This window comes from Triturus cristatus, chromosome 3_2 (assembly GCF_964204655.1).
Source record: "Triturus cristatus chromosome 3_2, aTriCri1.1, whole genome shotgun sequence".
In the NCBI taxonomy this organism is placed as follows: Eukaryota; Metazoa; Chordata; class Amphibia; order Caudata; family Salamandridae; genus Triturus; species Triturus cristatus.
In genome coordinates this window covers 821,357,809-821,382,191 of record NC_140584.1, presented here as the reverse complement: position 1 = coordinate 821,382,191, position 24,383 = coordinate 821,357,809, and the positions used below count along the sequence as shown (strand labels likewise).

The 24,383-nt window shown below is 47.5% G+C and overlaps 1 protein-coding gene across 10 annotated transcripts in view; it reads left to right on the top strand.

The window, feature by feature from the left end:
* The window catches only part of CFLAR (CASP8 and FADD like apoptosis regulator), a 388,388-nt gene that overhangs the window by 260,169 nt on the left and 103,836 nt on the right, over positions 1-24,383 (top strand). For all 10 annotated transcript variants that reach the window (XM_085649017.1, XM_085649015.1, XM_085649014.1 and 7 more), the window contains one exon: positions 7,283-7,334. In XM_085649017.1, coding sequence (XP_085505143.1) covers positions 7,283-7,334 — 52 coding nt within the window. The remainder of the gene's footprint in view (positions 1-7,282; positions 7,335-24,383) is intronic.

The window sequence follows — 24,383 nt, the reverse complement described above, 5'->3', positions numbered from 1 at the left end:
CTGACCGGCGTGTAAGTCCTTCCAGTCCAAAAAGACTATTCGGGACCGAAGAGCCAGAAGAACTATAGCGCACTCCTCGACGACGAATCCCGACGACATCTTCGGAGAAGGCATCGACGCTCCAGAGCGGTACACCGAAGAGGGCCTCGTCAGCGCTTCCGAGGCCGACGACTCAGATGTGGAGGACATCACCCCGGCGCAGAGGGTCGTGAGTACGGATCCCCCCCCCCCCCCCACACCCCTGCCGGCACCGAAAATGCCTCCGGTCACACCTTCGCCTCCGGGCCTAGGTAAGACCAAGGACACTGCTTCCAACACCCCACCTTCGGGCCCGGTGAAGAAGCCAAGCAAGCCTTCCGGCGGCTCGGGCTCGAGCCAGCCTCTCCCCGGTGTCGATAAACACGCTTCAGCACCGAAAAAGAAGCCGACCCCCATATCAACACCGAGCTCTGCACCAAAGCACTCGGGGTCGAAACCCAGCTCTTCGGTACCGACACCACCTTCGGTGCCGACCAAAGTACACAAGGCCACCGGCACCGACACTTCGAGGCCGAAATCCATCTCGGCGCCGACCAAGCGTCCGGAGGTTCCCAAACCAGGTTCCAAACAGCGAACTGGCACGGAAAAGCCTAAAAAGACAACGGCCCGACACCTTCGGCGCCGACGGACAGACTAGCCTCACCGGACTTATTTACACCGGATCCCTTGCAGAAAACACTCACCAAGGATCCAAAAACTGGACATTTGACACTTTCTTCCAAAAAGAGACATTTGGAGAAGCCTGCTCCACCTCCGCCTCCAAAGAGGAAGGATTCTGCTACCTCTCCGTTCAGGATACCTTCCCCACCTCCTCCACCTTCTCCACCTCCACCCCCTCCGCCTTCTCCACCCCAACCTCATCGTTCTCCCACCCCCTCTCAACCCGATGATGATGATCATGGGGACCCATATGATGACATAGGGGATGTCCCCCAGGACCTACCCACAGGGGACCCCACTCCTACAGGATCCCCAGACCCATGGGATGACTACAATATCCCTGATATCCCCAACGTCCCACAAGATGACCTTTACCCCTCCAGGCCATCTCCACCAGAAGACTCTTTGGGGTTCCACCATCTACTTCAAAGGGCGGCACACTATTACGGGGTGGACTTGCATACCGACCCCGTAGAGGAAGATTTCCTCCTCGACACATTCGACACCACACATAGGTCTACCTCCATATTACCTATGCTTAAAGGAGTGGAAAGCGATACCAAAGGGGATGATGGACGGAGCGTTAGAGCAAATCAAACACTCACCCCCAGTCAACTGATTTGGGTTTAATCCATCATCATTCTTTAGCTCACTCCACCACCCCAGTTCAGACATGGCCATATGCAAATCAGTCTGACCCTGTGCCTCATGGGAACAGTCCAGCCCGAACTGCCAAGCCATGTCTTCCCTGGACCGGAAACAAGCATCCTGGGACCGGTTTCGGGTTCATAACCCTCGTCAGCCAGGCTATCTTGAATCCAGTGGCAAAGTGAGCAAGGGACCCACGTCTGGGCATACCCTGCCAACTTAGGGCGAACAAAGCGATACCAAAGGGGATGATGGACGGAGCGTTAGAGCAAATCAAACATTCACCCCCAGTCAACTGATCTGGGTTTAATCCATCATCATTCTTTAGCTCACTCCACCACCCCAGTTCAGACATGGCCATATGCAAATCAGTCTGACCCTGTGCCTCATGGGAACAGTCCAGCCCGAACTGCCAAGCCATGTCTTTCCTGGACCGGAAACAAGCATCCTGGGACCGGTTTCGGGTTCATAACCCTCGTCAGCCAGGCTATCTTGAATCCAGTGGCAAAGTGAGCAAGGGACCCACGTCTGGGCATACCCTGCCAACTTAGGGCGAACAAAGCGATACCAAAGAGGAGTGGTAAAGCATGCGCCAGAAGTTTTTAAGGACCTAGTTAGGGCCAGGGTCATTAACCCGCGCATAGAAAAGAAATACAAAGCTGCCCCCACAGATCCCTCCTACATCAGAGGGCCAGCACCACTAGATTCCCTAGTGGTGTCCACGGCACTCAAAAGGGCAAATTCCCAGGCGTCAGGCGAAGCACCACCACCTGACAAAGAGTCAAAGCTACTGGACGCATCAGGAAAGCGCACTGCGTCACAAGCAGCCAATATGTGGCGTATCGCCAATACTCAAGCGCTATTGGCCAGATATGACAGGGCACATTATGATGAATTAGAAAGCATAATGCACCACCTCCCTGAAAAATATAAAGCTAGAGCCAACAAACTAATTCAAGCGGGTAAGACTATCACTAACACCTCTATACGCTGTGCCTTAGATGCGGCAGATACAGCTTCCAGGGCCATCAATACCAGCGTCCTCCTCCGTCGCCATGCTTGGCTAAGAATATCAGGGTTTAAACCGGAGGTACAAGCCTCCATCCTTAACCATCCCTTTGACCAGGAACATCTATTTGGCCCAAAGGTGGATGAGGCCCTAGAAAAAATGAAGAAGGATACGGATACGGCGAAGTCTATGGGAGCCTTACAGTCACACCCTCCTAGACGCTCCTTTCGCCGCTTTTCCTTTCGAAGTACATCTAGAGGCTACTCCTCAGACACCGCGCCCACTTCGTACAAATCCCCCACTCAGTCCACCTTCACGAGGGGTTATCAAAGAGGCGGCTACAGGGGTAACAATAATAAAGGCAGAGGCAAAACAAACAACGCCCGCTCTGCCACAACGCCTACCCAATGACTTCCCCCCACTCCCCCCAGACCATTCCACTCCGGTCGGGGACTGACTCCAACATTTCCTTCCCGTCTGGGCTACCATCACCTCAGACAAATGGGTGACACAAATAATTCAGTCAGGCTACTGCCTGGAACTAATACCTACCCCCCAAACATTCCACCCAGGCAGCGCCAAATGTCACAAGATCATTTAATACTCCTAAAGCAGGAGGTAATCTCCCTCCTACAAAAACAGACAATAGAACCCGTTCCTACCAACCAACAAAACATGGGAGTCTACTCCCTATATTTTCTCATACCAAAAAGGGACGAGACTCTGCGGCCCATCCTAGTTCTCCGGCCCCTAAACACGTACATACACTCCGACCATTTTCATATGGTAACGCTTCAGCAGGTTCTTCCGCTCAAATCCCAAAACAACTTTTTGACCACCTTAGATCTAAAAGACGCGTATTTTCACATTCCGGTGCACAAAGCTCACCGCAAGTACCTCAGATTTGTAGTGGACGGACTACACTTCCAATTCAAGGTGCTCCCGTTCGGAGTCACAACAGCGCCAAGGGTATTCACCAAGTGCCTAGCAGTGGTAGCAGCACATTTGCGAAGACAACCCATCCACGTCTTCCCATACTTAGACGACTGGCTGATAAAAGCCGGGTCATACCATCAGTGTGTTCAACACACATCTACCACCATTCAATTACTCCACCAGCTGGGCTTCACAGTAAACCACCAGAAGTCCCATCTCCAACCATCCCACATAAAACAGTACCTCGGTGCCACCATAGACACCTCAAGAGCACTAGCCTACCCCAATCCTGCCAGGATTGCAAGCATTCAAGCTCTACGCGCAAAATTCGCACTACAACACTCCCTTCCAGCTCAAGTGTTTATGCAACTAATAGGGATGATGGCCTCTTGCATTTTCATAGTGCCTCACGCAAGACTCCAGATGCGTCCTCTCCAAGAGTGCCTAGCGCGCCAATGGAACCAGGCCCAGGGTCAATTAACAGATCTGGTGTTGGTAGACGGTCGCACCCATCGCTCTCTGCAGTGGTGGCAGTGGTGGAACACCACAAACCTTTCCAAAGGTCGACCGTTCCTGGACCCGGTTCCTCAAATAGTACTGACAGCGGACACATCGCTCTCCGGCTGGGAAGCTCATCTACTACATCTCACCATACAGGGCAAGTGGACACCTCAACAAAAGTTACTCCATATCAACCATCTGGAGTTACTAGCAATCTTCTTAGCCCTAAAATCTTTTCAAACTCAAATTTCAGGCAAGGCAGTCCTGATCCGAACAGACAACATGACAGCCATGTATTATATGACTGGGCCTCAAACCTTTATTGTATTGGCGAAAATTATGGTCTACACCAGAATTGTTTAATTATAGATCTGAGCTTCAGGAAATCATGAGACTTTGCAACCCTGTACGGTTTCCTTGGCTCAGATATATTAAACAAACATGCGAGGCATTAGGCAGACAGGACCTATGGTCTGATCCGGAAAACACTTGCCCCAGAATCTCAAGGAAGTCCCTTTCTAAAGCCTATTATGACTACCATTTACGTGCTCAAATTAACAACATAGAGGAGAGGTCCCTAACGGGTAAATTCCTGGGGTCAAAAGATTCATTCCTCCTAGAGCTTGTATATGATAATATTGGCCCCCCGCTTACTAGGAAGCTCTTCATGCAATGGTGGTACAGCACCCTCCCTCTTAAAGCGCACACTGCTTCTTGGACAAAATTCGAGACTTCGTCACAATATCCAGCTTGTGCCCACCCGAGGGAGTGTGATCTGCACATAATATTTTTCTGCCCAGCCTATAGAAGAGCAAGAAAGTACTGGCTTGTCCCATTACTCAAAAACTTGGGCTTCAGGGGCTACCTTCCGGCATATAGGATTTTAAAAAGAGATCTTTCGGCCCCAATTGTATTTGCAGTCTCAAGATTTTTAACGGCAATGTGGCACAGTCGTAATCAATGCATTAAGTCATCAGTATCTGTATGACTGTTTCAGACTCTGGTCAATTGTTTGTAAATCATTATTGTATTTATTTGTTTTAAAAGTTTTTATGCTGTACTCTTTTATGGTCCCAGAGACCGAAATAAAGATAAGAATATTCAAAAACAAGGCGGCACACACTCTCCACAGCTCTCTCACCTAGCACAGAGCATATGGAGATGGGCAATACCCCAGAAAATCTTTCTCCTAGCCCAGCATGTCCCAGGAGTCCAAAACACAGTGGCAGATCTGCTCAGCAGACAGACACAACAGATCCACGAGTGGGAGCTTCACCCGCAAGTTCTTCACCCGTACTTTCAAATGTGGGGGCATCCACAGATAGACCTCTTCGCCACCCCCGAAAACGCCAAATGCCCAAGCTTCGCCGCCAGATATCCACACCCATTGTCCAAAGGAAATGCGATATGGATGAACTGGTCAGGCAGATTTGCGTACGCTTTTCCGCCTCTCCCGCTCATTCCACTGTGGTGTGCAAACTACAACAACACTCCCTCACACTAATTCTAGTAGCTCCAACGTGGGCCAGACAACCGTGGTATACCACACTGCTGGAACTATCTGTAGTGCTGCACCAAAAACTACACCTCTCTCCACACCTCTTAACCCCGAATCATGGAGAGATCCAACACCCGGACCTAGCGCAGCTCAACCTTGCGATCTGGCTCCTGAAATCCTAGAATTCGGATACCTAAATCTTCCCCCTGACTGTATGAACGTCATCAGAGAAGCTAGAAGACCTACCACTAGAGCGTGCTACGCCGCCAAGTGGAAACGTTTTATTATTTATTGCCAATACCATCAATCCACTGGACTTGTCCATTCAACACATAATAGGCTACTTACTCCACCTACAAAGGTGCAATCTAGCCTTTACGTCCATTCGACTACACCTCGCAGCTATTGCAGCTTACCTACAAAACAGGCAACATCTCTCACTTTTTAGAGTACCTGCAATTAAAGCCTTCATGGAAGGCCTTAAAAGAATAATTCCCCCCAGAGTGCCACCGTCACCTGTGTGGCACTTAAATATCGTTCTCACAAGGCTAATGGGGCCTCCCTTCGAACCTCTGCATAAATGCGAACTACAATTCCTAACATGGAAAACCGCTTTTGTTGTAGCCATCACTTCCCTTAGAAGGGTCAGTAAGATACAAGCACTTACCATTCAAGAACCCTTTCTCCAAATGCACCATAATAAGGTTGTTCTCCGTACCAACCCAAAATTCCTTCCTAAAGTCATTTCTCCCTTTCACCTAAACCAAACAGTAGAACTACCAGTATTTTTCTCGCAACCACACACCGTTGCGGAAAGGGCTCTTCACACACTGGATGTCAAACGAGCCTTACTCTACTACATTCAGAGAACATAACCTTTCCGTAAGACCAAACAACTGTTTGTTTCTTTCTCTCCACCACACAAAGGTAACCCCATCTCAAAATCGGGGATAGCTAGGTGGATTGTAAAATGCATTCAAACCTGCTACCATAAAGCAAAGCGAACGCTATCCATTCCCCCGAAAGCCCATTCTACACGAAAGATAGGGGCTTCCATGGCATTCTTAGGGAACATCCCATTAGATGATATCTGCAAAGCAGCTACATGGTCAACATCGCACACTTTCACCAAACACTATTGTGTAGATGTGCAAACTAAGCAACAAGCTAGTGTGGGCCAGGCTGTACTCAAAACGTTATTTCAAACCACTGCAACAGATATGGGTGGTCGCCGCTAACGGTGGGTACTGCTATATAATCTGTGCACAAGTGTGTAATCTGCAGCTCATATGCCTCGAACGGAATATGCTACTTACCAGTATGCATCTGTTCTTGGCATGTAGAGCTGCAGATCTACACACACCCACCCGCCTCCCCGGCTACCTTTATCTGTTCCAGTTTATCTTATTTAGATCCCTGCTGGCGAAAAACAATCTGAGGATGGAGCCGAAGCCCATGCGCAATACGATCCAAAGGAGGAGTCACCGACCTCGTGACTTCCAAAGACTTTCCAAGAGGAAAAACAAACTGCAAACATCCGGGCCCAATACCAGATGGCGATCTATGCACAAGTGTGTAGATCTGCAGCTCTACATGCCAAGAACAGATGCATACTGGTAAGTAGCATATTCCTTAAGTGTTGTGTTCAATCCCAACCGCCAATTTCATGAACTTTATTTTAATACTGCTCCTCCAAAAGCAGCTTTAATTTGGTGTGCACCATGTTTATTCCATTTAGAAGTGTAAATTGGTCAACCATATCCTCTGCAAGTCCCAGCTGACTTTTAAGGCCATCTCTGTGCTATAGGGCGAACCTCTGTTTTATATATATGGTGACGGTAGATGTGCTGTATGTCTCTCTCCCTCTGTATATTTAGCCTACAACCTCCTGGCGAAAATGCTCCAATAGCTTTACAAAAGTGTAATGCTGATGTTTGCTCCTCTCTAGTAGACACAAGCATTTAATAATGCACATTTACTTTCTTGTGTAGATCAGAAGCTCAGAAATGCCACGACAGGCAAATGGATCAATACCCATCCAAGGTAGGTAACCTAAACTATTGAAAACTGCCTAAGGTGTTGCCGATGTTATTTACACTTTTGTGTATTGCTACATGTCAGTGACAATGTAGCAAAAGAATCTAGGGACAAACAGTCATGAAGAAGTGCTCTATGTCCTAATGGTAATGCGATAACTAGCATTCGCTGTCTTCCTGAAAGAAGGGTACTAAGATTTTGAGAAAGCATTGTCTTCTCTAGTTTTGAGTGTACTTTACTTATTTCTGGGGGTGATTATTGACCATTGTTAGTAGTGTTCTAAAATGATAGAACTCCCTCAGAATGGAAGAGAACCTGTCTTGTACCTTGAGCTCGTGAGCAGTAGCAACGGTGCTGTGCGTAGAAAGCGGTAGCGACAGCGGGAACGGGAGATTGGGAGAGAGCCCGCCGGTGAGAACCTCCGGAGAAACAGACCGCCGGCGAAACCGCGAGCTGCGAACCCCCACTGAAGGCAAGTTAGGGGTTACAGCCGAGCGGGAGGGGCATAGAAGTAGAGACGCTGCCTGCCTCCCTGTCTGCCTTCCCGCCTGTGGCGACGCGGTGCTGCTGGGAAGCCAGGAGTCCCAGTTTCCGTGGGCCCAGGGAATTGGCCCAGAAATTGTAGCAGGACCGCTGGTGCCTCTCGAAAGCTACGTAAAAGCCGCTGCTGCAAGGTGCATCAGATGGCAGCTGTCCCAGCAGTCCAATTCAATTCCCAGCAGCCCCGCCCGGAGTGCTGGGAGCTGCAGTGGTAGCAGAGACTGCGGAGTCTGCACAGAGGAGGCACAGAGGAGACCGAGGCTGGGGAGAGTTGCAGTGTTGGCAGAGACTGCACAGAGGCTGAGGAGAACTGCAGTGGTAGTAGAGACTGTGTAGACGGTGGAGACTGCACAGAGGAGGCTGAGGAGAGCTGCAGGTGGCAAGCTACTCGGTACGGTTTTTTTGGGCAGCGGTGGAGCTATTGGTGACCCGTGCTCTCAGTGCACCCAAGAGGGAGATTACAGATCAACTCAGACCAACCCAGTACTTCCAATAATCAAAATCAGTAACCAAACCCAACCCCCCCCCCCCCCAAAAAAAGTTGTAACATCCAACTTAATTTTCCACAAAGGAAATGAGATCGGGGAAAGTTCGTTAAGTGGCAGCAGGCAAAAGAACAAATAAAACCAAAACTAAACTCAAAACATCTATTGAAGAAGGCTTGTCAACATGCCGAAAAGGAAAGGCCACAAGATAGAGAGAGAGAGGTTGGTCTCAGCACCAACTCCGACAACAACAACGCTGAGCCCGAGAAGCAAAACCGGGATTCATAAATTCTTCTTCTTAAAGGACCCAATGGCGGCGATTTAGGCACCAACAGTCGAGGCCATCCAGCTGCCAAGCTCAATTTTTCTTGATAAAATAAGTGCTTCCTCCCTACAGGTACTGGCAAACTTCAACGACGCACCTACAGGGGAACCGGCCCCACAGAAATCTATAACAAATCTAACCGCAAGTAAGCTGGTAACCATAACTGCACAGGTGCACCAGTCTAAGTACACAACAAATGTCACATCAAATGCAAAGGTAACCACCAGAAGCGTAGTAATTGAGGGAGGCACAGAGAAATTTAGGGAGGAAAAGCTAGAGCAAAACAACACAACCAGAAGCGTAGCAACCAGAAGCATAGTACTGGAGGGATACGTAAACCAAAAGGGACCTAAGGAAGAAAAATTTAAGTTAAACAAATCAGCAGAGCGGGTTGGCCCCGCGGAAGAAGCCTGGTCAAAATCATTTTTCTTATCTAATGATTCCAACCATTTGGAAATCTTGAAAATCAATACACAGAAAAAAGAAACCCAAGGGAATGTCTTGCTACTAGAAATTTGTAGGGGAGCACAACAGAGTAGATTGGGAATGGCGGTATCCACTCCATTAAGCCCACCGCTCAGCAATGATCAACAACGGATTGTACCAGAGGATGGCAGTAGTTTTTAGGTCTCGGCTAGCGAAGGCTGCGCTTGTGCAGTCTCGTTCGCGAGATTCAATGTTTTCTAGTAGTGGGGCTTGAACCCGCCCCTCTTCTCCATTGGCTGGCCTCTTAAATGCTGGTCAGCCATTGGAGAAGAGCTTTGTCTCTCGAAACAAGCCCCGTCTTTTTCGGATTCGGGGGCGTGTTTTTTCGCGTTTTTTCTCTTTTTTTTAAACCCCGCCCCTTTTACACTGGTGGGCGTGTTTGTATTTTTTTTTTTTTTTACAGGAACGTTCGTGTTCATTAGGTCTCGGCTACCGAAGGCTGCGCTTGTTGATCCTTCGGGTCGAGTTCGCGCTATATAAATGTGCAAAAAAAATCATACCCACTCTCGGTTCTTTGTCCGAGTTTGCACGAGCGGCCGTTCATTGCGCCTCGAAATGCGCTCCCGGTGCAGACAGCTGTGAGTTGGCAGGTAGGAGTACGTTGTTGCTGTTTGCATGGCCCTTATAGTGTTCTGTAGAAATATAGCTGTTCTTTCTTGATAATTGTTATGGTAATGTGTGGCCTTACCTTATTTAGGTGTACCTGCTGTTTACATCGATTGTTTCCGGTTTGCCCTGCTGTTGCTGCCTTTTGCTCATGTTTGGGTTTTTGGTTGTTCTTTGCTGACGTAGGCTTCCTGTTTGTGGAGCTGTCCTTTCCTCCAACCCCCGGCCTCGGACTCTCCCCATTCATAGCTACACTTAAGTGCACAGCCTCCTCATTGCAGGCGGCTCAGGGCTCGGAGGTTATAAATACCCCCTCCCTTTCTCCGTTGTTGTGCTTGGCGCAGGGCTGGCATGGTAACCGCCTCTGCCCCACTGTACACCCACGGGCCGTGACCACCTCTAAAGCGAGACCAAGAGCCGAATCGACTTTACTTAAAAGCACCAGCAGGGGAAGTGAGCTGGTGCGTGTCGAGGTGGGAGTGCCCCTCTGTCACATCTATACACTTGAGCTGGAAATCTGAAGGCTGCATAAACAGACCCCTCTGTGGTGCACGGAGTTCATCGTGCAGAAGGATCTCCGCTCACAGAGCCGCTCTTCCTGCTGACAGAGGGGTGGAGGGGGAGCCAAGCAGCTGGAGCAGGCATTTCTTTTGGCGAATGTACGGCATCTGGGGCTTATCTCTGCCCGTGTCCGACTGCACCTTCTACTACCCGAATGACCCGTATTCGGACGGGTGAGGGTGCCCCCGGGACATTTTATGTTACTTTTCTGAAGAATGTCGTCGTGAAAGCGGTGCTGAGATTTTGAAACATTTCAATCTATCTTTGTGTAAAAGACATTGTCATTTACAATGGCAATAGCTCTAACTAAAACAATTGCGAGACCTATTGCATTTTTAATGCTTGGTTTTGAAAGCTCTACCTTTACTCGGATCTAGTCGAAATGAACAGAGGGGAAATTGGCTTGTAGCCCAAGTAACAATTTAGTGTCACTTTTAACTGGGCCGAAACGAAGTTAGTGTAAATTTACCGAGCTTCTTTCTTTCCAGGTTGTCCACTGGTTTTGTTTTTGAGTACATTCGTTTTGGCACTATCCCTACTTGTGTCACCCGTCCTAGTCGGTATTTTTCCCAGTGCTCAGCCCCCTTGGTTCCCAGCTGCTTGCTGCAGAGATGGTTTTTCTTTATGCATACTTGGTACATTATTTATTGGAGTATAAATAGTGACACTGTGTGATGTTTTCCAGAAGCCAAGCCTTCCTCTTAGTCACGTAACTCCTACTGGACTGCTTAGCTGCATCAGTTCCTGATTTTAAGCCAAGTATCATCTTCCCTAGATATTGGACTCAGGCCAACTTGTAACTGGAGCAAAGAAAATGAGATGTAGTAGTGTAAAGTAAACTATTATTTACAGCCTACGGTATATATATGTATTTTTTCATTCGTTTGGACTAAGCATTATGGACTACTATGCATCCTCTACTACACACACTGTCTTACACACTATATCACACAATTCTGCCATACACACTCTACCACATACTCTTTAGCACACACTCTTTACTACACACACTCTTTACTACGCACAGTCTTTACTACGCACACTCTGGGTGTGTGTGTGTGTAGGTGGCTCTGTGTGGGTGGCTCTATTTGTGTGTGGGTTGTTCTATGTGAATAGCTCTGTGTGGGTGGCTCTGTGTGTGTGGGTGGCTTTGTGTGTGTGGCTCTGTGTGTGGGTGCAAATGCAATAGGTCTCGCATTTGAGAGAGATTAAGCTATTGACATTGTAAATAACAATGCCGTTTCTTTAAATGTTTTAAAAACAAAAACATAAACAAAAATAATGTCATGAGCAATGCCAATAGCTCTAACTTTAACAATGCCGAGACCATTGCATTGTAAATGCTTGTTCTACAAGAGTTAACCAAGTAAACCTGTCATCCCCAATAACTATTTCATCAGTTAGTAGGATAGATCCCGGGATTCAGTGAAGTGCCGTAAAGACTATCCAAACACACAATGGAGTCAAACCTTGATAGGCACACTGGACCAAGCAATAAGGGTACTGAACTACCAATCAGATAAAACGGAAGTCCAAATAGACCTCATAAACTTGATTGCCGGCCACATCTCCGGCATAAACACCAAGATGGACTTAATCACGTCCCTACTAACATGCAGGGGTAACCGGAGCATCAAATAAATAACGATAAACAACTGTCTAATTGTGGCTGTGGCACTATAATCGAGAAATTGGCAACTCTCCCCGAAATTTTAAAGGACATTCTAGGGTCCGTAAAACTATCATGTAATAACAAGCAGGACACGGAAACTCCAAAAAAGACTGAAACGAAGGAAACCTCAAAAGGCACCAAATCAATAACAGAGTCAAGCAGAATCGTCATGGGTGAAACAGAGCAAGTGGAATCTGATGATCAACCGGACATAACAGATTATCAAATAGAAGCAATACAGAGCATCCTTAAGACCTCGCCGACTGCCAAACCAACAAAACAGCAAAGAAAACGTGCAAGGAAGGCCAGGCTCGAATATATCAAACAATCAAGCTTAGGTCCAGAGAAAACCTTTTCAATATTTACAATTAAAACATCTCAAGGGGAAAAAAGAAATTCATTGAAAAGTGTCCACGCGAGGGTCCCCACAAATAGCCGCAGATCAATCGAAACTTATACCAGACCCCAAGCCAACACAAGAAAGTGCGATCTCTATAGCCCCCACCATCCAAAAAAAGACGAATCAAGACCTCCAAACGGAAGTATGATACCCATTGGTGAAAGAAGTAGACCAGAAACACAGACAGGACAAGTGGCAACCATAAAGAAACCAATTAATTGAGAAAGGTGCAGGGCAAGGAAAAACATCTCAAGTCTTAGATAAAAGTGCATCTAGGAGTAACATATGCCCAAGCGCAGAAATAGGAGATAAACCTTATAATCGTAATGAGGAGAGTAAAAAACGGTTAGAACCAGAAAACCGGGAAGATTCAACAGGCAAGAGGTTGCAGGAAAAAACAAACACCAAAGCTCAAAGCAAGCATAAACCGTTAAAGGTCACAATAACTGGAAAGGGCCGAAGTTACAGGCTCCGTCACATGGAACCAGAATCTGAGCCAACAGGGATACGGACAACAAAAAACCTAGGAAAAGTGGAGAAGAATAAGGAGGTGGTGAATGTAGAACAAGTGGAGGAAGACTCCCAAGACGAACATGAAATAACAGCAACAAGAAACCATGAACAAGGAAATGACGAAATTCTACAATCCTTCAGAAGTTACCAAAACCAGTCAGAGGTGTTTGAATCAAAATTGACATTCGTGCCCGAATATTCGACTAAAGGAATGCAAGACATTCTAAACCGAGGGAATTTGTTAAGGCTGTTCAAAGAAATCCCAGAACTAAATGGAATAGCCTCATAAGATCTAATAGCTGTGGAATTCCAACAAATAACATCAACCCCAGGTATTGAAGAAACCTTGACAACCTGGTCCTCAAAAGAGCTTGTGGACAATATATACTCAATGAGTCCAAGGGTTGGAGCCTGGGGAATTACGCTGAGGCTACACAAACGCCCAAGGTACCATACCCTCTCCTATAAAATTCTAGAGAGGTAGTCACATCTGGGAAAAGCCATAAAACATGTGTATGTGGCGCTCGATCGACCACTCCTGTAATGCCTCCCAACGTAAATAGGGCTAACATAACCGCGAGCCCACTAAATGCGGTAGGCCGACCATTGGACAAGATGGATTGGTCTTGGGTGCCAAAGGTGTTAAGTAACAAACATACCTAACGAAGAGCTTAAACCATTAACGGAAGACAAGACGCAGGACCAGAACAGGGGGGAGGCGCGATCAGACAGCATTACGATTTGCTCATGGAACGTCCATGGCTTTAAAGACATGGGTCAGGACCACGAAACTCTATCCTTTTTCCATCAACAAGATATAATCTTACTCCAGGAAACTTGGAATATGAACCCAGTTTCAATTTCAGGATTCATAGAACACCATATTCTTGCAGAAAGATTTTCAATCTTCGGGTATCCGCGAGGTGGCTTATCGATTTATGCTGCCCAAAAACATGACTGGTCAACAGAAGAATTGGATACGGGGGCCAGCTGGGTTCAAGTGATCAAACTTAGTGGTAAGCCCCCGCGCGAGAAATTAGAGTGGCAACTACTACTAGTCAATGTTTACATTCACCCAGAGAGAAAGAATGAGAAAGAAAAATATACTACTTTAATGAAATTGATATAAACAATGCTTAGAACTCACGAGCGATGCCCAATGGTCATCTCAGGAGACTTCAACAGTAACCTCATAACCAAAAATCAGAACAAAAGTAAGAGGCCGGATAACTGGGGAGCACGAACAATAGTGAATGAACTAGAAACCCTTGGACTGACAATTTTGAACAGTAAAACAATTGGAGATATACCAGCGGCAATAACACACTTGAACACACTTGAGTGGAAAAGTTTGTTCAACAATAGACTTCACTATTATCAGCAACAAGTTGGTCCCACATATTGACACATGTCAAATCATCCCGGGAATAGAAAGTGATCACCTCCCCCATATTTTGAGAATGAAAATTTCCCTCAGGCAGGCTAAAAAAATAAATTCCCTTATGCAACATGCAGAAAAGTTCAACTTACGAAAACTAAAATGGCGGGGAGCAGACTTGAAAAACATACAGGGTACAGCCAGGGAATACTTGAGCAAACTGGTGCTGCAGCTAGAAGAGGAGCGCGTAAAAATATGGGAACAGCTGTCCATGTTCCTCGTTCGAAAATTCTCAGCCACTCCTGGTAGCAAAATAAGACCAGAGATTTGGAGAGAACCATGGTTCAATATTGAATTATGAGACCAAAAGAGAAGGATCGCAAGAGAGGTGCGATTACAAACACCGGCGGCATGAATGGGCAGAAAAACTGAGAAAAGCACACAGAATGAAATAAGGAACAGCTACAGGAAGAAGTTGAGGAACGCAAAAACAAGGTATAAGGAATCCATATGGACAAAAATACTGATCGCAAGTAAACTGCCCAATAGCAGCACGTGCAAAACATGTACAGTAATACAGTATTAGGGGCCGTAGAAGGATCCCGAGGGCCGTTTCTCGATCAGGAAAAAACACAAATAACAGCCATTCAGGAAACAGCGGAATGTAAAGATTCAGGACTAGAGATAGGTAGTAATGAACAAAATAACCTGACCAACAATAAACAATTAAGAGGCATAATATTAAAACTTAAGACCGAGGGAGCGGCAGGCCCAAATGGGCTTCCCAACGCACTTTTTAAAAATGACCCGGATTTCTGGTCGGACCATCTTACACCGCTCTTCAATCAGATTTACACACAGTCCAATGTCCCTGATTCCTGGAAAGGGAACATAATCCATCCAATATTTTAACAGGGAGATCACCGTAAGCCGGGAAAACTATAGATTGATATCTCTGATCGATGTAGAGGCCAAGCTTTACGCTTCTTGTCTCCTAGTCCAGCTTCGAGATTGGATGGACGAAAAGAATATAATTCCCAAGTTCCAAATGGGTTTCAGGCAAGGGATGGGCACAATACCAAACTTGGCCATCTTGGCGCTCCTAACAGAAAAAGCAGTTAGAAAGAAAACACGGCTGTACGCATGCTTTGTTGATATAAAATCCGCCTTCGACCGAGTGAGTAGGAAGCGTCTCTGGAGGATGTGAGGGCGATCTGGCTGCGACATCTGTCACCCCATTGATCGCTAGGGTTGATTCGGCTGATCTGGCTGGCTAGGCGGGTGTCCCCTTCCTCCCTCACCGCTCCATGTGCGTCCCTCCCGAAGCTGTGCGCTCGGTCGCAGAGGACGGCTCTTTCCCGATAGAAGAACCGGTCTCCGGTCTGTCTCCTGGGTATACGAGTAGCTGCGCTCCCCTGCTAGAACCTCCAAACAAGTCTCAAGGAAGCGTCTCTGGAAGAAACTAAACGCATGGGGACTGCCGAGTTCATTATTGAATGCAATAATTGCCTTATATAGTGATACCTGGGCAAGAGTGAAACTGGGCGACAGGTGCAGTACAACCTTGAGCATCCATACACAGCAAGGCCTAAAACAAGGCTGTGTTTTAGCGCCAAGCCCATTTAATTTGTTTCTCTCAGATATCAGTACACACATGGAAAAAGCTGATTGTCATCCGCCGAATATGGCCAACGAGTCAATTCCCTTTTTACAGTACGCTGACGACATCGTAGTGCTGAGCCAAACCCCCATTGGATTACAAAGAGCAATAAATAGCCTAGTAACCTATTTGGATCAGGAAAACTTGGAACTAAACAAAGAAAAAACTAAAATCGTTCGCCTAGTGGACACCAAAACAGCTAAGTTTAAATGGTCAGTGAAAGGGGCAACGGTGGAAGAGAGAGGGTCCTACAAGTATCTAGGCATAACAATAGGGCAGGGTATAACACACAAGGAACATAAATTGTCCATAAAAGCTAAAGCACAATCGCTAATTTACGCATACACATTACTACGTAAAAAATTAGACTGCCCGAACCATAACCACCTGTTAAAAGTAATGGCCGCGCAAATGCAGTCCACTCTGTCATATGGTTTAGTCACTTGGTGTGGCAAGGAAGTTGATTTATTAAACGAACTTCAGACGAAGGTTTATTAAGGCCGTTTTTAACCTGCCAAAATCTTCCTCCCCAGCTCGGGTCCAGTTGGAATTCGGCCTCCAGAATCCAAGATTCCGGGGCATGAGCGACTTTGTTAAACTACGTCATAAATTCCGCTCCTCCGATCCAGATACAATGAATAGGTTATGCTGGGAAGAAATCAAGTACCAGATGGAGCATGAAACACGGAACTCATGGGGAAGTTACTTGAGAACATTACTGGCTGAGTTGGAAATACAAACCGCATGGGAAATTTGGGCATCCTCTACACTCAAAGTGACTTGCGTGGTGCCTATATAAGCACCACCCCAGCGCGCTGACATCAGTTCTTATCTTTCCATGCCAGTCAGTGTAGATCCAGAGAGAGTTACCCGTAATCATTTTTTGACCAAACATTTTTTGACTCTCGTCGAAGTGTTTTTTGAGATTTTCTCGTGGTGTGGCAGGGATGTCATCCCGCAAGCCGGCTTCAAGCCCTGCTGCGCCTGTCACTGACCGATGTTTGTGATGGACCCAAACCTTTATGCCTGTGGTTCCTTGAGAACAACCACAATCCAAAGGCCTGCTGCGATTGATGTGTCATGAATCCGAAGGCCTTAATGGAGCGATCCATCAAACTCGACGTGCGAAGCTGCGACAATCTAGTTCCCGGTCTAGAGGAAGGGAGAGGTCGTAGAGCCCAAACTCTTTGTTGATCTTTAAGTCGTCTGGCCTCTTGGGTAAGTCCCATTGTAAGAATAAGAGCAAGAAGTCAAGGAGGTCTTCGACTTCACCTTGTCCATCAGTCAATGAGATGAGAGAGTGTCGGAATTGGAGGCATGAGTTGGTTGAGCCAGCGCCTGGGCTGGCTCCAAACTTCCCAGAGTTTACGGGAGCTGGTGCAACCCCCGCTCAACTTTTTTATGTGACCATGTGCCTCATATTTGAGCAGCCCGCTCCCGCGCCTTCGCGCTCTGCGAATTCGGGAGGGGACTCTGCTGGATCTACGCTGCCAGCAACGGCCCCAGCGCCAGTGAGGCCCACTGGAAACACGAATGGATCTGGACCAGTGCCGGTTGTGCCACCACGACCTTCCCTGATTGCAGTCCCGATGCCGACGCTTGCGGCACCCACCAGCAGTACCATGCCCATTCTGATCTCCAACTCTGACAGTGGCGCCGACTGGAACCATGCCTTCTAGGCCAGAGTCTGAGGCCTATTTCTATGGGCTTGGACTCTGGAGGCTTGATAGGGGTCGCTGTACCTTGAAGAATACCAGCCCTTGACCCTAGTGTGGACTAATGTGAGGATTTGGCGGACGCCATCGAACTGGACACTTCTCCAAATACTGGCATGCTATTTTCCCCCTACCATGGCTACCGAGGAAGGAACGTCTCTCGCTATGGTGGTGAGCAATGTTCCCTCTAATTTTTTTCCTCTATGTGCGGCAGAGTAAGGTCTCTGTGCGCTGCAGCCAAGGCTATGTGCGCAAAGAACCCGACCGCGCGTGTAGACCCAGGCTTTAAGTTGAATGAAAAAACTAGGGGGGTTTATCAAAGGGGCGTGACCGATGCAATTAAGGGCATGGCTTAAAAGCAATTAAGCGAAAAATCTGTGCTTAGAATAGTGTGCCACCCGACTGATATTTTGCTTCTTCTGTCATTGCATCCAGATCAGTGATCGAAGTGGGGAAAAAAAGTAGGGGAACTGTGGGCGGAGAATCAGAAGGCGGGAATAACCTGATGATTGGATCAGTGGGCGGAGTTAGATGTGTGGCCAGGATTGTAAAACATCCCAATCTTTAGTATTTGTTTGGAATTTTACTGACCAGTTACAGCTTATTATGCTATGTAATTCAACCAATGGATACACATGATTATTTAACGATTAATATGAGTTATTGACATTAAAATAAATTCACAAAGTGGGATATGTTTCTAATCACAGAATGTCCCAAATATGCTTAAAAGTGGAGGCACAAGCCATTTGTTTCCGAGCCATGGATTTTCTGTCGTCAGCAATATACACAGAGACAATCAATTTTACGTGTGTAAATCACTGTATAGGAAGTGTTACATAAGACAAAGAACTACAAGGTGTAGGAGTCACATGACAACCATATTAGTAGGCAGTATAGTTTAATAGGGATTGATCCGGAGAAACACAAACTCAGAATTTAAAACTTAATACCATGATTGGGGGTCACTTTAATAATCGTTATTGATTTCTATCCAAATGAACACTTTTTGCAACATTAGGATAATCAAAGGCTTAGGGAAAACAACCATAAAGCTCTAGTTTATGCCTTGAAGTCTGTATGCAGCTCTAAGATGAAAGTTAATAGCTCACTGTTCTTTGTTAGGATTTTAACTTATAAACTTCAAGTAGCAAAATAATCTTACTGACAAAAGCAGTAACCCACTGACCTATTTACAATATGTGCACTTTGTGATGGGCATGGTACATGTTCTTAGCAGCAGGCATATTAACCCTCTGCGCTATCTATGCTGAGGAATTGCCTAGCACTTCCAAACCTCGTGATATTTGGGGCCCGCTAACTGCATACCTGTTGACCGTCACTGATGTCTGATTGCTCATGTCATTAATGTACTGTAATCCTCCACTGCCACATTGTATACCTGATTGATTACTATGAAGTGTTTGTGTGTCTACCATTGTCATCTAATTCATTGTCGATATCTCCTGCCACCCCGAGTGTACGAACTGTTAATGTGTCATCAATTGCTACAGCATAACCATCTGTATGTGTTCTTTTTGAATCTGAAATTGAAATAAATTAATTAAAAAAATGTAAAAAAACTCTGCTCTATCTTTCCATGAGTCAAAACTTCCACTAGACAAAACTCCGAACTCGCTCTAAGAAGACTTTTATTCACCGGAGTTATCATGACATTTTTATTATTGCCGAAAATTGCTGTAGGCCAGGAAGGAGGCAGCAAGTGCTTTTAAAACCACAATATACAACGCCCCCACTCAAAGTCAGCACCCGTTGCGGTCACACCGGTCGCACTGCCCTAGAGCCAGCTCTTCTCCGGGGATCCTGTGACCTCAGTGGCAGAGTCCCTGTTGCTCTAGGATCCGCTACTTCGTAGGCCTGCCTGCAAGACTGGAGGTGAACTTCAGTATGGATTGTGGTGGGTAAACCTTCAAGGTGAACCCACACTGCTAGGGTCCACCAGCTGGTGTTAAGACACCAGGTCTTTTCCGGATTTGCAGGGCCTTCTAAGGTCTAGCATGGAAATGTGCTCCCTCAGGAGAGTGGTCTGGGGGACTGCTCATGAAGGCTGAACCTGGTTCCCCAGTTCTAAATGTGGCAGCTCTGCCCCCAGTACTACATCCGTTCCCTCTCTGAACACCATACTGCCCCACTGAGAGAAATTCACACTGCCTTCAACTACAATCCAATTTGACCTGCTATAAACAACTGGATGCGACTCAATTCAAATTACGCACTAGGCAATAGCAATATACTCCCTAAAGAAAAAAGTAACAACATCCTGGAAAAAGCAAACACTCATAGGGAATGAAAGATTAAATAAAGCATGCGAAATGTAAGCAGGAACAACATGGTGAACTTAACGCTTTTACACTCACTATTCAGAAATCAGTGAGTGCTTCTGCCTGAAAACTACAGAGCCCAGAAAGAACCCATTTCAATGTCCACTGCTTATATGCTCACAAAACGTAAGCAGTGTGGTTTAAAAAGACCACATTCGTGAACACAAAGCCTTCGTACACATTTTGTTTTCCAATCCACCCATCAACCAGGTATTGCAGTACCTCCAGGTTTGGCGCACTTCCCCACCGGGGGAAAACAGCACTTGACTGGCAAACTCAGTTAAGTGATGCTAATGTTTTTGGGGTTTGAATAAAACCGATCTGGACACTTTAAGAACACTCCGTCTTGCTTTGTTTAGTTATTGATTTTTCATATTTTGAACCTTTTATTTCCGAGGCTGCACTTTGGAATAGAAAAATGTCAAAACGGCATTTCCAGCAAAAGTGGTTTTCTTTTTTGCATCCATTTCACAAGGGAACAAATGAACGACAGGAAGAAAGAGGGTGAGGACCATTTCTGGAGACACGGTTTTCGGTAAGTGAGGAGGAGCTAGACAGACCGAGAGGGAATAAGAGTAAGAAAGAGGTGGCGCAGCTGCCAGCGTCAGTGCAGAAGCGGACACCTTCCTTGTCTCGTCTGGGCAGGAAGCAAGAGACCTTCACAATGGCCTACAATCAGTCCGCAGTCGTGTTTCATTAAGACTAGATATGGATCAAGTCCAAAAGCATGACGTGTAAAGCACACGTCGTGCTTTTGAACTTGTTGCATTTCTTCTCTTAATAGATGCGCGGCTGGGGGCTGATTGTGGGCCATTGTGAAAATATTTGTTAATTGCAGCGCATGACGGTGTTGCAATTAACAAATATTTTCACAAAGGCCCACAAAGAGCCCTCAGCAGCGCTCCATTAATAAAGAAATGTGGCAAGTGCAGGAGCCCCTGCGGGCATAGGCTTCCCGCAATCAGCAAATTACTGTTTTTCGCGCCGCTCGCGATTTAAAAGCGTGCAGCGCGAATGCTCACCCAGGATGTGCGCGCTTCACATCGGACGCTGCGTGCTTGGCGGCACAGAGGTGTGCGCGCACGCGCGCAGCTTTCAGGGAACACAGGGCGGCCGAGGTCCTGGACCTTAACCTACCTTCTGTGGCAGTCAAGGCTGACGTCTTGACAGAGGTGTTTCACCTGGGAGTGCCCCCTCTGAACTGCTTCTCCCCTTTAGTGAAGCCCTTACTGACATCCTGCTTGAGACCTGGTCCAAGCCCAGCACTCGTGCTCCTGTAAACAGGACGATAGCCCACCTGCACTGCCATTGGGCTCCAGGGGACCCCAACTTTCTCATGCAACATCCTACCCTGGAGACCTTGGTGATCCAAGCCTCCACCTCCCATGGTACTTTCCCTTCTATTCCCCCGGATAGGGAATCCAAGAGGCTGGACACCATAGGGAAGAAGATGTTTTCTTCCACCGGGTTGGCACTGTCTTTTGGACTGCTACTCCCACACTCTGTGGGACACAGTTGTGCAGGTGCTGCTGACGGTCCAAGAGGAGGCCTGGGCCATCTTCTCGCAGGCTGTTACTGACAGGAGAGATGCAGCCAAGCTCACCATACGTTGTGGACTGGACACTTCTGACTCACTGGGCACAGTGGTTTCATCGACAGTGGCCTTACATTGTCATGCCTGGTTGAGGGCGACTGGCTTTTCTGAGGATATCCAAGCGTTGCTTATGGACATGACCTTTGACTCTCGTCTTTTCTGAGATAAAGTGGATTCTTTGCAGGAGCACTTTAACCCCTTCGCCGCGGCAGGAATTCCGCTGCGGCGCTGGGGAGGGTTTGGGGGCAGCGCGGTGACGCTGTGCTCGTGACGGAACCGCTCCGTCACGAGCCACGGTTGAGCTGTGCTCATGACGGAGTGGTTCCGTCACGTCTCCGCCCACTGCGCTAATCGCCCGCACAGGCGGGGAATTAGCGCCGCGTGGGCGGAGCGGCGGCCAACGGCCGCAGCATGACGGAACCACTCCGTCATGAGCACAGCGCAACCGTGGCTCCTGACGGAGTGGTTCCGTCATGAGCAGGGAAGGGGTTAAGGGCAGCAGGGCTACGACCAAGTCCTTTGGCCTTTCCATGGCCCATCACCATCCTCAATTCACCTTTTGCTCCCTTTGATGCCATGGATGGGTCTTCCACCCGTGTCTGTACCCACCTAGCCACCGCGACGCATAAGCTTCCCAGCCTCTGCGTAGCCGAGGATGTGGTTCCCACAGACTTTGTGAGTCAGGCAGCAAGTGGTTGGGCCAGTCCACCATTGCCCAGCAATCGCAGCCTCCAACCCCTTCTAGTCTGCCCCTTATCATGGGCACGAAGTAGGCAGCAGGATCCACCATCACCTGCACCACTGGTGGTCTATCACATCAGACCAATGGGTTTTTACAGATTGTCCGGACGGGCTAGTACCTCTCCTTTGAGACTACCCCTCCACCCATGCCACCTGCTTGCGACAGGCTGACAGAGGACCATATTTCTCTGCTCCTTCAGGAAGTGATGGATCTCTTGGCCAAGGAGGCTAAAGCGAGGTTGTTGGTGCTAGAAGTAGGTTGTTATTGCTATTACCGCTGCTTTCTGGTACCCAAGAAGAATGGAGGCCTTCATCCTATCCTAGACCTGCACCCTCTCAATTTCTTCCTCTAGAAGAAGTTCAAAAATCTCACGCTCGCTCAAGTCTTGTTTGCTCTGAACCTGGGAAACTGGATGGTGGTGTTAGACTTGCAGGGCACATATTTCCACATTCCTGTTCTGCTTGCACACAGGTGTTACCTGCGGTGTTCACAAAGGCGATGGCAGTTGTAGGAAACTGGGCTTTTGTTGCAGTAATCCCCCCCACTTGTTGCCCCCTTTTAGCTACAAGACACTGATTTTCGAGTCTGACAGTGCACTGAGGCCTGCTAACCAGACCTTGCTGCCAGTGCTCCTTCCCCAAAACTAGGTGTTGTCTAAATGTGCAACAATTGGCTAAAGACTTTAGCACCCCTGTAAGTCCCTAGTAAATGGTACCTCAGGTAACTAGGGCATGGGTGTCTAAAAGGGACCTGAAGTGTTGCCGCATATCTTATGCCAGCCTAAGGGACCCATCCACAATTCCCCCACATACTGCCACTGCAAGCTGCATGCCATGTTGTAAACCATGAGTGATAACATGACATGACACACTCCTGTGTGTCATGCCAAAATCACTGCATCTAATATATGTAAGTCACCCAACAGCAGGCCTTTGAACCCTAAGGCAGCGTGGATTATATTTGATGTGAGGACATATCTGCATGAGCAGATATGCCCCTGTGATGTCTAGTTATATTACTAGATATTGCAAGTGAGCAGGGATGCCATCTGAAGATCTGTACTGGGCACTGGTCAAAAAGAGTTCCCCAGCTACATATTGGCTTCAATGAAACATATGGTGTTTGGTATTAAACACCTCGTATTAGTAAACCTGCACTGATTTCAGTGATGGATTTATTAATACATGCACCCAGAGGGCACCTTAGAGGTGCCCCCTGAAAACCTGCCAATTACTAGGGTGCTGGCTGACTGGTTCTGACCAGCCTGCCACCACAGAAGAGTTTCTGAACCCCAGGGGTGAGGGCCTACGCTCTCAGGAGGTCAGGAACAAAGCTTTCTCTGGCAGGAGGTGTTTGAAACCCCCTTCCACCAGGATGACCTGTAAATTAGCATTCCAAGGCAGGGAGCTTCAAAGAGCCCACTGCCGTTGGTATGCAAATCTAGCTTCCCTCAGAAATGACATGCCAACCCCTCTGACCAGGTCCCACTTGGCTCCTGGACATGTGGGAAAATTAGTAGTCAGAGAGGCGTGTTCCACCCCTAAGGTGGGTTACCTGATATGGATAAAAAATTTAAAAGTCTGCCATCTTGGTGATGGCAGAATTAGGAACGCACAGGAAGTGGTTATATAGGTGGTGTAGTGACCCTAGGGGTAATTAGCCCATTGGCTAATACTGTACACTCTCCTAACGCCGCTCTGTCTAGTATTTAGGGTAGCACCAGGAAATCAGATGCCTGCAGACTGAAGAAGGAGGACACCAAAGAGCCACAAGTAGCAAGGACTGTGGAGAAGGATCGGACTTGGCACCAAACCTGCCAGCCTGTCTGCTGTCAGCTTTGGTGCTGTTACCAACAAACCTGCACCAAAGTATTCTCGTCCCGCAGCTGATGTGCCTCCAAAAGCCTGGGAGGACTACCTGCCTTCAGCAAAGGCCCGGGAGCTCCAGTGGAGTAGTGGAGCTGCTTCCCTGCATCCTTCAGGCACTCCAGACCACCGCAAACTCAACACCGGAACGCACTACTGCACCTGTGTCCC